The 14,001-nt window shown below is 58.1% G+C and overlaps 1 protein-coding gene across 2 annotated transcripts in view; it reads left to right on the forward strand.

Moving 5' to 3' along the window:
- Tbc1d22a (TBC1 domain family, member 22A) overlaps window positions 1–14,001 on the forward strand; it is a 315,353-nt gene that overhangs the window by 203,116 nt on the left and 98,236 nt on the right. For both annotated transcript variants that reach the window (XM_005379521.2, XM_013511615.1), the window contains exon 11: window positions 3,835–3,962. In XM_005379521.2, coding sequence (XP_005379578.1) covers window positions 3,835–3,962 — 128 coding nt within the window. The remainder of the gene's footprint in view (window positions 1–3,834; window positions 3,963–14,001) is intronic.

Below are 14,001 nucleotides of genomic sequence, written 5' to 3' on the forward strand. Positions count from 1 at the left end.
CCCTGGGGCGGCCTGGCCTGTGGAGGGCCCTGGCGGGTCCCTGGCCCCGCTGTGTCCTTGAGGGCTGTGCTGCACCTGCTTTTCTGGTCACTGCTGGAAACGCCGTGTGCTTTACTTGGCAGGGGGGTGACGTGGTGTCCAGGTGCTGGTTCCCAGAGACTCATGGTGTTTTGAGGTCGCAGAGGGGAAGCCTGGGTGGTCTTAGCTCTACTGCTACGTCGGTGCGTCTTTGGACAGGTTGCCTCACCGCCGAGGGGCGAGGGTCCCCCAGGGCCAGGGCGAGGGGAGTGTGGCCGCACCCAGGAGCTGGGTGCAGGGTGGCCGGTGCCGCGCTCTGGGTGGTGGGGCCTCCTTCTCGCCGAGTCAGCACCACTGAGGCGGGCCACGTGCTCTGCTCGCCTGCCACTTTTGGGTCTGAAAGCAAAGCAGAAAGGGTTAAATTTTGTTTTGTTTCACTAAGTTACTTCAGTGGCAGATGCTCCAGAAATATGTGTTCAATTTTTCAGAGCTGTTTCTGGCCAGTTTGCCGTAGGAAGCCGCCGGCTGCCTCCTGGGCACGTGTTAGAGTTGTTTGCTCTCCAGGTCTGGGTGCTGACCTTCTCCGTGGGTGGGCCGCTGGTGCTGCAGCAGGGCTGGGGACCTCTGCTGTCTGCTTGTACATCCCAGCAGCATTGTGCTCTTCCCTGTCACCCTCTTCCCTGTCTCTTGAGAGAGGCCCTGGCATCAGACTGCTCATTTAGCACTTGGGAGGCTGAGGCAGGAGGATCCCTGTGAGTTCAAGGCCAATCTGAACTACATAGCAAGACCCTGTCTCAAAAAACGAAAAAGGCAAAAAAAAATAAGATTGCTCATTTAACAAAGATGTCAGTGCTCCCTGTGGAGCAGGTACCGCCCACTTCCAGTTTCCAGGGGACAAGGTCCTGCCCTTGGGGAAGTCTTGGTCTTTATTTTATTTTTTTTTGGTACCTGGAATCAAACTTAGGACCTCGTGCTTGCCAAGCGGGTGCTGTGCCACTGAGCTAAATCCCTGGCCTGAGTCTTGGTCTTTAGGGAAGACCTGGCAGTGTCACTCAAGCCTGTGCCTTGTGCAGGGTCTGGGGAAGGCTTGGTCAGTGGCCCAACCTTGCAGACTGGGCCTGATTCCCCACCGGCAGACCATGCGCAGGGTGGGTGTGTGGGTGGAGGGAAGGAGTGGATGTGCGCATGTGTCTTGAAGGTGACACAGAGGTGACATGGGGTGACAGAGGGGTTCTGTATCCCAGTATAAACAACCCACTTGAACCTGCACTTGTGAAGGGCAGAATCCTCCCCGAGTCTGGGTTGCTAAACGTGCTCGGCCCCCTGCTGCCGTGGTGAGATCCCGCCATGGCAGTGTGGGTGGACATCTGAGTGGCTGCCCAGGGGCAATGGGTGGCTCCGTGATGGGGGGGTGGGGTGGGGGTCGGGAGTGCGCAGGCTATTGGCTCCCACACTGCTCATGGCCATGGGGAGCTGAGGAGCTGCACCAGCCAGTTTGGGCGTGGGACTCCGGTGGCCAGATGTTCATGCAGAGCGCAGGCTGGGCCTGGCTGTGGAGATGAGGGGCCACCTGCTGGGCCGCACCTGCTAGGCAGCACATATCACCCACCCTCTCCTGGCTTCCTCTCCGGAGCTGTCCCAGTCATTCGGGCTTGCCCTTCCCGTGCAGGAGCAGCCAACTGCATATTCATGACAGCTCGGCCCTCTTTTTTCTGTGTTAAACAACCTTGTTCAGTAAATTCTGTCATTTTTTAAACTGCTGGTTTCAACTGTTCATCAGACTTGAATTTCGTGTCGGCTGGAGCCCCTCCTCGGTGTGCCGGGCCGCGGCCAGGGCCGCCATCGGTGCCTGGGAACTGGGCGGGGTCAGGCCTGACGAGGAGCCACCTCGGGGCCCTTGAGACTTGCCATCAGTTTCGTTTTGTAGCTGTAGATAATTTTAGGCCAGAAATAATTTTGACATTCGTTCTCACTCTCCTATTCTCTCTCACTCTCTTTTTTCTTTCTGCTTGGGGGATCAAACCCAGGGCCTTGCACATGCTAGGCAGGTGCACTACCACTGAGCCTCCTCCCTGGCCTGAAATCGCCTGTGCTGTATGCAGAGAGAAGGATGTGCAGAAAGAGTAATCTGCATAAGACAGTTGAGTAGCATCTAATGTTTTGGGGTCGGTGCTTCAGCTCTGATGTGTAATATTTGAAACCTCAGGAAGACATAGCCTCTATTCCCAAGGCTTGATCCCAGCCAACAGCAGCATGGAGCATTGCCTCACACAGTCCGCCTCATCCCAGCTCACTCATGAGAACAGTGGGGATCCAGGGAAACACGCCTGCCATCTCCAAAGACTACCATCAGCACCTTGGCTAGACCAATATGCATCGCTTAAAGCCAATTGAAGGGATAAGGAAAAGTCCCAGCCAACTCTGTACATGCCAGTACCTGGAAATAGGGTCAGGCTCAGCCAGAGTGGAGGCAGTTCCTCCTCCTTCAAGGAGAGTCACCCGGGTGGTCCTCCACAGGGGATCACATTGCAGGGCAGGAGGTGGGGAGCTGGGCATGACCAGGCTTGTTGTCACAGCACCCTGTGTTGAGCACCAGGCAGCACCCTGGAGAACTACAGTAGCTCCTCCATGGGCAGTGACCTGAGCTCCAGCACATGAACCCCAGGGGCACAGCCTGCAGGTGTCCACCCCCAGCCTGCTCAGGTCTGCGGAGGTCAACATGGTTTGGAGGAGGAGGCAGACGGGGAGCATAGAGCGCCAGACCTGAGTGGTTGTCTCACTTTCTGGGCCAGTCTGGCAGGGCCTGCTGTCTCGTGGGCAGTGTCTCCCCGCAACTGCCTCAGCCCTGGAGCTCAGAGAGGCCCCACGCACTGCTGCCTGAGCCCCTGGAGTCTGTGAGGGCGCCTCCCAGCCCCATCCCTCCTTGGGGCGGAAGCCTCGTTTCTGAAATACCGTAAGGTGCCAGAGATCTGAGTAAAGCAGAGCAGTGAACAGCAGAACACGACCTCGGTCCTGTGCTTCTTTGTTCACCATTTCCGGCACTGTCTTCGGGAGCTTTGGGCGCCCCGTAATCTTCTCACCGTCCATTCCCAGGGCGGGTGGGGGGAAGGTAGGCGTCACGGGAGGGAAAGTAGAGCAGAAGGCCTGTCACAGGAGAGGGGCATGCAGGGAGCCCTCCTGGCAGCCCTGGGTGGGCCCTGGTTTGAAAACCACATCTGGATTGGTGGTCCACAGCAATTCAGCCCCACTGGTTTGTTTTTATGAGACAACACCTGTCCTTCCCAGCCCTGCACTGGCAGAAGGCAGGGAACAGGAGTGTGGTCCCCTGGCCACCAGAACCTGTGCCCCTGGCAGGTGCTTGTAGGAGTGCAGGGGCCTGGGCATCTCCAGGCTCTGCAGGCATCCACAGCTCAGCAGAGGAGGCTGAGGCAGGGCTGGGAATCTTAGGCATAGACTTTGAGTTGCTGCCCAAAGCCTGAGGAGAAGAGAGACCACGCAGCCCATGTGGGCTCAAGCTTCTGGGAGTGACGGTGACACCTGACTGTGCCAGGCCCAGCCGTGTTCAGGGTGCCCAGAGCTGGAACCCAGAGCCCGCCTGTCGTGATCACCGTCTCCCGCACCGCTCATGCCCTTGAGCAGGAGTGAGCTTTGAGGCCTTCATTTAGAGGATGGTTCTCTGCCCCCTGATGTTGTGCTTGGGCTGCACTGGTGATGGGGTGGGGTTCTGAGGCAGGCATGGAGCCTCGAGGACAAGTGACCTGGTACCCCGGGATCTAGAGGCTCCCTGACGCCTGTGGCTGTGTTTGCTCCATGCAGAACCCGTCCACCAGCACCTGGACCAGCACGAGGTACACTACCTGCAGTTCGCCTTCCGCTGGATGAACAACCTGCTGATGCGGGAGCTGCCTCTGCACTGCACCATCCGCCTGTGGGACACCTACCAGGTGAGCACCCCCGGCTGCTGGGTGAGACTTCCCTTCCCCCTCCTCACCTACAGATGAGCCCTTCCGCCTTCCCTGCCAGGTGAGCCCTTCCCTCCCTCCCTACTGGGTAAGTCCCCTCCCACCCCAGGCCTCCCTGCGATGTCTGCTCTGCCACTGTACTGCATTTGATTTCACCTTCAAAGCGTCCTCTCAGTTCAAACATGGTCCTTTGCAAGTCTGTGTCCGGTCTCCTTGTCATCTGACCGTGTGTAGAGCAGGGAAAGGGACTTCGTGTTGTTCTCTTTGCCTCTGGATTTTACCCTGCCTGGGTGGCGACCGTGTCCTGTTGCTCGCTAGCAGTTTATAATCAGAGCCCAGTCCCAGGCGTAGGGTGAGGAATGCCTGTAACTCCACACGTTTGTGCAGCTTCTGCCCCAGCCTCACACTCAGGACTCATGCACTGTCCGTGTTTTGAGTTACTTACAACGACGACCCAAGACATTGCAGACAGATTCAGTGCAATACGAAATTTTCTACTTTCCACCAGTCTTGATGAAATCCATTCCTTGAGGAGATTGAGTTTTCTGGAACAAACCACCTTTTTCCCTGTGTGTCTGTTGCTTGTTCTCACACCTTCTCACTTTGTTCAAGGTTTCTGCAGAAGCTGGGCCCATGCCTCGGCTTTAGGTGCTGGCCTTTGTCCTCACTTACCAGCAGCGGGGACCATTATGTGTGGTAGGAGTTGAACCCCTGCAGTGGTCCGGGAAGAAGTGCGTGGCTCCTTGCACGTGGAGAGTCGGGTGCTTCCCGCCCCGGAGGAGTGCAGTCCAGTGTGGGCTGCTTGCTTTGTAAAGGGTGCTGCCTGGGGAGACGGTGCTGGGAGCTGGATGTGAGTGGGAGCTCTGAGCTCCAGGCCTTGTGTAAGGCAGTGTGAGTCCCAGGCAATGGGCCGCGCTCCAGCACTGGGCTTTGCGCATGGGTATCTGAGGATGGCAGTGGGAGATGGGAGACGCTAGAGCAGCCAGAGCCTGTGCAGTCCCTCATTCCTGTGTGCCCTCCCTTGAGGGCAGGGGTCTAGATGATGTGCGCCTCCCACAGGACAGGGTGCTGCTGGGCCCCTGTGCTGCAGTGCTTTATGCTGAGCTTGTTTCCACAAGGGTCGTCTCGGACAACAGCCCGGAGCTCTGCTCCTGACCCGGGCTGCTGGCCCTGTGCCCACAGTGGCCGTAGCGTTCTGTGGCTCTGAGTCTTTGTGTTTAGACATTTTGTAGCTTGTCCTGTTCGTGCTGCTCACAGAAGTGCTTATTGTTCGGTGGGCTTCGCCTTGCTGCGTACGTGGCAGCTGCTGAATTTCTGCCCAATAACATTAGTTAGGACGTGAAGTCGTACCTGGGGCTATTTGGTTAAAGTGGCCGTCAGTCTAGTGCCATTGATCGGCTGGCTGCAGGACTACAGGAAGCAAAACTTAATATCCTATAAATTGCAAACACTTTCCATATCTGTGATTGGTAGGCTATTCAGGACCCAGGCCCCCTCGTTAAACACAGAGTTCCTTGTAATACCGTCCCCATTATGCATAAATTAGGTGTTAAGCCAGTTGCACTTTGAGGAGCTGGAAGACCAATTGGCTTGTCCATGAGCTGTGCCACTTCCCTAAAACTCCTAATAGGTATTAAAACTTTGAGTACAATTATGGCCTCTTTATTGAGTTAATTTCCCTGAAATTAAATTTTGTCATGAATTGACTCATTTGTCCCATGGCCTCATTCTTGAACTGACAGTACCCTGGTCATAAACCTTTTCATATCTTAAAAATTGGGGGTATTTCTATTTTACAGGGCCAAGTAACCATGAAATTGTATTGCGTCTTTTGGCAATGAAAACACGTAGTAATCATAGGATAGCAATCGGGTGATTACTCTCCCCTAAACTGGGGTGTTTATTAGTTGGGCCATTACAGGTTTCAGTAACTCTTTAACCCCTTATGGGACAGCTTAAAATCAGCTTAGACATGTGTGTGCAAAGGAATGTTAAGAAGCCCGTTCCCTGCCTGGTGCCTGGACTAGACAGCTGAATGAGGTGCATTGTCAGCGTCAAGGGATCACCAGGAGTCAGCCCCCGGGGGCTTTGTGGGGTCCGCATAGGAGCCTGTGCTGGTGCAGTGGGCCTCTGCCAGGCCAGTGGCCCCAACTCCCAGGAGAGTCCAGCAGCAAAGCCACCACCAGGGGCTTCCATGGAACATGGGTGCCAGCTTCACCCGAGCCCCTGCAGACCCATTCCTGCACATGGAAGGCATCTTGGACTTGTTTCCTTTGCGGCTGGGCTCAGCTGTAGCATTGCATCAGGCCTTTCTTAATGCATTGTCCTCACGAGTTCAGCCAGGCTTTCCTGTTGGGTGTATTTTGCGATGATCTGCCCCCTCCTGCCTGCCCCTAGGCTGGTTCTCAGAGTGCCTGGGCTGTAAGCAGCGGCTGAGGGAGTGGATAAGAGCATGTGTGGGATTGACAGGAACGGACGCAGCGGTGCTTAGAATTGAACAGCGGTGCACCTGTCGAGCCTGAGTAGTGCGATTGGAGCTGCGCTTGCTCCTGGGGTCTGAGCAGAGGGTCTGGCCAAGGAGGAACATTGCTGTCAGTGCTGCAGGTGAGCCCTGTTGGCTCAGGCAGCCTGGTGAGGGCCCCCTCAGGCACACTTGGCTCAGTCTTCCCTGTCTTCACTGTGACCCCAGCTCCCAGGTGCTGGTTTGGGCTGTTGTCTCCTGTCTGTGTGGGAGAACCCTGCAGGAGAGGGGACAGCCTTGGGCTGGGCTGTCCTGGTGGCCGTCCGGACTGCAGCTGTCCAGAGGCTCTGCTGGGGAGCTGCTGTCTCCACAGGTCAGGCGCGGCCCTCATCCGAGGACAGGCATCTCAGTGGGCCTGCAGCCTGCGAGGGGCCCAGAGGCCACCAAGCTCTGCAGCAGCGGGCACTTCCCGCGGATTCTGATACCGCTGAGCAGGCCGAGGAACCCGGGCTCCCGAGCAGTGGCTGCTGCTGGGGCTGAGCCTGGAGCTGGGGGGAAGAGCACAGGCAGCCACGTGCCTCAGGGGCCAGAGCAGAACCGTTGGGGCCAGCACGCAAAGTGGAAGTGCCCTGTAGCCCATAGAGTAAAACATGGATGTGCGAATCCGTACGGACAGAAACCCGTGGCTGAATCGGTTGGTAAAGGGGGAGGGGACAGATTGCTTGTGCAGAGTAGGCCCCTTAATTGGGCTGTGCGAGGGGACTTTTCCCCAAAGGGCACAGTGCGCGTGTTTGTCACGTAGGGGAGATGCTGACACACACCCCTCAGCGGGCCAACCAACGCCAGCACCAGAGTGAGCAGCCGGCCGCAGGTGCCCTTGACTGCTGTGACGCGAAGGGCGCTTTCCTCTGTGATCGTCCTCCCCAAGCCCATCACTGTGGACGGATGATAAGATGCCAGGCAAATCCCTGAGAAATTACTTTCTAGAACATAGTGACCGGCAAGCCTCAGAAGTGCCAAGCTCCTCTGGTACAAAGACAGCATGAGAGACCGTCCCCACCCGGAGGAGCTTGAGGAGACGGGACTGCACGTCACGCAGGACCCGGATGGAGTCCTGGGGCATGACAAGGGCCTTCAGGGACAGCTTACCAGCCTGTCCATCTCGGCCCTTCAGCTGGGTCATTTAAGAGTTTGCCCTGGGGAGACTGGGCACCCCGCCCTGAACCCTCTCCCTGCTCCTTCCTGTGCCCTTCGGTTCCCGCTGTCCCGGAAGCCCTGAGCCTCAGCTGTACCCTGTTACTGGCGTTCTGGAGGCCAGAAGTCTGAGACAGGTGTGAGCCGGGCTGCCGCCGCGCTCTGTCCTCAGGAGGCCTTTCTTCATGGGAGCACAGTGTCCTTGCACATGGGGTCCCAGCTGCCTGCGCTGACTTAATTATCATCAGGTCCTTTCTTAGCCCTTGAGTACTGTCGCCTTCTGAGTTGGTGAGGACATAGTTTGTTGGCAGCAGGCCGCTCCCTGGTGTGGCTGGCGTCCCTGTGCTGATCCCTGGCAGGGTGCCTGTCACTGGGGTGTAGGTGCTTCTCCCGGAATGCAGCCACCTACCCCCTCTTTCCTCCATATGGCCTTACAGGTGACTTTGTTGCAGGAAGGTGGCTTGGGGGCTCTTTCGAGGAGCTTTAGACTTTAGGGGCCCCTGCCAGGTGAGGGGCACCAGACATGAGTGCTCTCTCCACTCTCTGCTTAGAGCTCGCTGGGCTGAGCACCGCGCCCTCCCCTTATCAGCATGGCCGTGATGCGTGGTCCCTGTCTCTGGGAACCCCACGTACAAGGCTCCCACTTGGTGACATCACCCCAACTCCGAGCTTTGCCCTTGACGTGGGCTCCCACTCTAGCTGCTCTAAGCTCCAGGAGCTGCATCTGCTGTCCCACCCGTGTTCCGGGCAGCACATGACCTCTGGAGGCCTGGTAGGCCGAACCTCCAGCAGAGTCAGTGACCAGCAGCAGACTCCCCCACTGGGCAGGACTTGGACAGAGCCTGGCTACACATGGGCATGCATACTCGCACACAGTCCAGTTCTGTTGGGGGGGGCACCCCTGGACCACCGAGACACAAACCATGTGCTTGTGTCACAAACCATGTGCTGGTTCCTGCAGTCAGGGAGACCCCAGCCTTCTCCATGTGTCTGCTGGAGGGGAGCGCACTGTGGAGGCAGGGCAGAACAGGGCAGAGCACGTTCCTGAAAGGGTCCCTTCCCTCCTGTTGACAGGTGGACAGCTACGGACAGGGCAGGTGGGAGGGACTGGCGGCACCCAGCCTGGATGGAGGGGACCGTGTGCTGATGGCGGTGGGCATGCTGTGAGGGAGGACGGCAGATGGACACAGGGGAAGGTGGAGCCCCAGAGGGTGGCTCCCTGGTGGGAGAGCCAAGGCCCTTGGATGCTGCTGGGCACATTGGGCAATGTGAGGGAGGGAGGGATGGCGTCACTGGGTGGGGAGGCTGCGACTCAGAAGTGAAGGTGCCACTGTGACTTGCCCTGGGATGACAAAGAGCGTCAGCAGCTCTCAGGCTGGGCTCTGCGACTGAGGTGTCTTTGCTGTGAGTTCCAGAGACCAGCACCTGTGATAATCACACTGGGGTTAGGTTGTACCTCGTTCCTCCTCTGTTGTTTGCGGTGAGTGAGCAGCGGCTGGGCTCTTGGGCCCTGCAGTTTCTGTGTCCATCTTGGCGCCTACCACCTCCTCTGAGATCGCCCACCCCACTGGGCTCAGCGTGTGCTGCCAGGCGCCGAGCTGTGTTGCTTGAGAGGGCTCGCCCTGCGCTCCCTCTGAGGACTCGGGACATAAGACAGCTGTCGTAAATGAGGGAAATCCTTGGAGCCTTTACCTTTCCTGGGACCTAATGAGTCTTTCTAAGGAAAGGGAAATTTCCTTTTGCTTGATGAGCATTGCGCTATGACTTCATGTGGCTGGAGACATTTGTTAAGCTCCTTTTTAGTGATATCCAGGAGGCTACTTGCATTTTAATGGCGACACTAGTACTGCTCAGACCCCAAGGCTGTCCCACGCAGCCTGGTGGGAAGACGTGCAGCCTGGCTCCCTAGGCTTGGAGTCTGGTTCTTTCTCTGCTATCTCTCCTCCTCTGAGGGCATGGCCACTGCCCCCCCAGGGCCAGAGCACTCCTGCTGGTGGGCGAGTCCTACACTCCGAGCTGCACAGGTGGCTGGATGGGAGAGGAATTGTCGGACCTTTGGCTGCAGTGAGCTCCACGTCACCCGCCTTGAGCCAGTGGATTTGGATCCTCTAAGAAAGGGGTTAGTGGATACTTCCCCAAGTCCCAGTGGGTCTTCTTTCCCCACAGCATCTTGGATGGCGACAGTGACCTCCAGCTGGCAGGGGGTCTTCCTGTGGATCATGGGGCAGGTCACATTTCCTGAGGCTCACTCTGCTTCCTGGGAATTCTGTTAGGACGGGGTGAAAGTGCCCTGTCGGCTGGCTGAGGTTTTCTGTGAGCACTGGAGAGGGCCCTGTGGGCTTTGCATGACTGCTGTGCTGCTCCAGCATGAAAGCAGCTGCAGACTTGGGCAGACAGTACAGTCCTGACGGCACTCACCTTCCAACCCGGAGCCGGGGCAGGGCCTGGGCAGAGCTCGGAGTCGGCATGACGTGGAGGACTTCCCAGCACAACGGTGACTGTCCTGTACACTGCGGAGCTGTGCACGAGCTGTGGTCGCGGGCACCCAGGTTCTCTAGAAAGAGGAGCTGGGGTCTCAGAGCCAGCGTACCTTGCCCAGGACTTCCCTCCCTTTCATGCCTCTGTGCTCCTTTCTGTCTCTGACTCCCTTGAGGGCCCCTGGCTCTCTAAGCGGCCATGAGAATGGGGTTCAGGCTCTTGGCTATCCCAGGCAGTGCATGGAGGAGCAGGGCTGGAGCCAGGGCCCGGCCCCCTTAGTCCACACCTCCTGGCTCTGCTCACAGCACCCTTGGCGCCTGTACCAGCGGAGACCCTGTGGCAGGGGTCTAGGCCTGTGGCGTCCTGCAGTCTATGTCCCGGGGAGTGGTTATCCTGGACCTCTGTGCATGGAAGAGCCATCTGCTTGGGTTCCTGCTGAGCCCAAGGGCCTGGCATTGGCTGTGCCATTTCTAAGACACAGCTCTTTGTATCACCTGGCACTGCCAGCCAGGGGCAAGCAAGAGTCAGGACGGGTCTGTTGAATGTCAGCTACCTGCTGCTCCCCACTTCCTGGAATCCTGTCAGTTGCTGCTGGGAGGGTCTGCATTGAGGGTCTGCTGCACATCCTCAGACCATCTCCTGGCCAGTTTTACTCATTTTCCTCTGGGCCTCACCATCCATGGAGTGGGTTGGTTAGAGGCCGTGTAGGGGAGAGGACCCTGGCATCTCTCAGGAAAGAGCTCCGTCCTGGTTGCTGTCATTCAGCACTCCTGTGTTTCCTGAGTGGCTGTGCTGGGTGTGGCCCTGACATTGGCATTGGGGTGCAGCCTCAGAAAAGAGGGGGCCCCTGCCCTCAAAGGGTGCACGTCCCAGTGAGAGAGCCTAGCACCAACCCAGGAGGTCATTCACCCTCAGCTCCCCAGGACGCACAGTTGCTCTTGGGGAAATGGGCACTGAGGTGGGGGTGGCCCTGAAGTGGGGACACAGAGCTTTGGGGAGGGCCTAGGAGAAGAGTATTGCAACCCAGAGGAGCCATGGGCAGCCAGGCCAGGACACGGGGCCTGAAGCTCTGCTCGCCAGCGGCAGGCTGCCTGCCAGGGTGGATCGGAGGCAGCAGGGTCAGTGCTGGGATGGAGGGGCGGGGGAGACGTGGAGGACGGCCTGGCACCCTCAGTGGGGCACACAGAGCTAGCCTGAGAAGTGGTGGGCGGGCAGCAGTCCCAGACAGGCCTTGTGCATCTGAAAACTCGGCCTTCCAGCCTCTCTGTACCTTGTGTCTGGAAAATGGGTCCCAGGACTTGCTGGGGATTGAGGATGAGTCTGGATGTGCTGGGCATCTGGAACAGACCTGTCCTCGTGCTAGAGGTGGCGGGAGCAGCAGACGCTCTTCCCAGGCCTCCCTCCTTGCTTAGTCTCGCCCTAGGAGCTAGAGGCCCCTGGGGGAGTAGGGGTCCCCAGCTGCCAGCCACTGGGAGCCCGAGGTCACCCTCAGCTGTGTGGGTCCAACCTTGAGCTGACCGTGCCCCTGCTGCCACCTCGACTACAGCCCGAGCCCCTGAGCTGCAGCACCCCCAGGCGTGGGGAGGCCACCATTGCTCAGCCTGCCATGGGTGCACAGTCTGCACGGCAGGGGATGGTTATAGTAGCTGCCACCTTCACGGGTGGGTAAGTAGCATTCAGAGACCTGGCAGGCTGGAGAGGGGGGCTGGAGGGCCCTGCTGGACCCTGAGTGGGAGCAGCTGGGCCTGGCTGGAGCTCACTCCGGGCAGTGGAGGAAGGAGTGAAGGTTAGGGTGAGGTGGACAGGGTCCGTGGGGGAGAGGAAGCTCTGCGCTGGGACTCGACGCGGCCCCGCCTTCAGGGGGCCACCTAGGTGTCCTTCACCCAGCCTAGGTGCCGTGTGTGCTTCCACACGGCTTTTTGTGGGGGGCAGAAGTTGAGAAGGGAAGTGGGTGTCTTCCCAGCAATCATTTTGAGCACAGGATCTGGCTCATCAGTGTCAGGCTATGAAAGAGCGTGGAATTTGTAGTGAAACACAGGTCAGCTCTGCACATGCTCTTCCGTGTTCGTGGGCGGTGTGCCTGCAGATGATGCGTCTGTCTCCATGCACCCTACTGCCACCCCCCCCCCCCGCCTGTGGCAGAGCCCCTGCTCTGTGTGAGGCCTGCCAGGACCTGGACCACTGTGGAGTCTGAGGAAGCGCCTGACCTGGAGGGGGACACGTGGCAGGGATAGCCGTGTGTGATGCCAGGGACCAGGCAGGTGCTGGGGTGCAGCTAGGCTCCTCGCCTGCCCGGGGCCCTGAGGCGGCTTCTACAGGGGACACCTGAAAGGCTGAGCCGAAGCTGAGCAGGGGTGGCACAAGGTGCCTCAAGGCAGGCTCCAGAGTGCAGGGACACGCTGGGAGGGCTGCTACATGTGAGGTTACCTTCAGCATTTGGGTGCCAGGGCAGAGAATAGGCTCGGAGTGGAGCCCCGTGGGATCCTCTGCCGTCTGTGCCTGGGTGACATCTTTGCTCTGCTGAGCCTTCCGGGGCCTGCAGCGCTGATTCTGTGAATCAGGCGGCATTGAGACTGATGGATCGGGTTAATCTACTAAGCCCAGAGAAGCAGGTCTCCATACAACATCCTTTTTCATAAGCCCATTAAGGTTTGAGGGTGTAAGCTCTTCATGCCTGCCCGCCTGCAGAAAGCAGGCATACATCACTGTCAGCCGGGCAGGAGTTCAAATGAGAACATTCAGCAAGTCTTGCTCACTGCTGCATTGAGTCTGCAGGTGGAGCCGGAGAGGGGTGTCTGCCACCTCAGAGTGGTCTGGGGGCAGGGTCCTAGGGACTGAGAGGGGACACAGAGTGTATCAGAACATCCTCCGGGACCCTAAGCGGTTGTTCCTTTGTACTCCAGTCGCCTTGGGTTCTATCAGAGCTCATTCACGACTTGGCACTAGGAGGCGGCTTCTTCCCTGTGCAGCTCAGGTTCACTGCTGCACTGCCCAAGTGTGAAGACCCGGAGGTCTGGTCCAGACGTGTCCCAGAAAGAGTGACTGTCCAGGTGGGGACCGGGACCCAGTCAGCTCTCATCCAGTCCTGACCTGGCCCAACTCGAGAGCTCGCTTTGCGCACGAAGTCCGCAGCCATCCTCGAGCAAGGTGAATGATTGGCACATTTTGGCCTCTGTTAGGTTTCCGTTGCTCTAACCAACACCCGGGGTAGTCAGCTTATAAAGTGGAGAGGTTTATTTTGGAGGTTCTGTCCAGAACTGGAAACTCTGGGGGGCCTGTGGCGAGGCAGCACAGCATGGTGGGAGGGCCTGGGGGAGCAAAACTCCTCATCTTTCAGCCAGGAAGCGGAAGACAGGAAGAGGAAGCAGCTGGGGTGTCAGTATCCTCACCCCCTGATGACAGACTGTCCCACGGCCTTAGTGTGCCCACTGCTCCAGCAATGCTGAAGACGGAGGCTTCAACACGGGGGCCCCAGGGGACATTGCAGATCCAAAGGACAGCAGTCTCTGGTGTTTAAATTTGTACAGATGACAGCTTTCTTTCTTTCTGTCTGTCTGTCTTCTTTTTTTCTTTTTGAGACAGGGTGTCGCTACGCAGTTCAGGCTGGCCTTGAGCTCACTTTATAGCCCAGGCTAGTCTCAAACTCGCAGTGATCCTCCTGCCTGGCGACAGCTTTGTTTCTGAAAGTTATTTGGTGAGAGATTGTTAACCGCAGATGCCTAGGAACAGGCATTTGGATTCTGCAGGGAAGTACACTGAGGGAGCAGTCGTCCCGTCATGTCCCCCTCGGTAACTTGGAGTCTGATCAGCCTGGACTTCCCTCAGAGGAGCTGATCAGGGCAGAAAGTAAAGGGCTCCTTATTTCCCAGACATGCAGTTCCCTCCAGC

The sequence above is a fragment of the Chinchilla lanigera genome, unplaced genomic scaffold (genome assembly GCF_000276665.1).
Source record: "Chinchilla lanigera isolate Chin_1 unplaced genomic scaffold, ChiLan1.0 scaffold00012, whole genome shotgun sequence".
Lineage (NCBI taxonomy): Eukaryota > Metazoa > Chordata > Mammalia > Rodentia > Chinchillidae > Chinchilla > Chinchilla lanigera.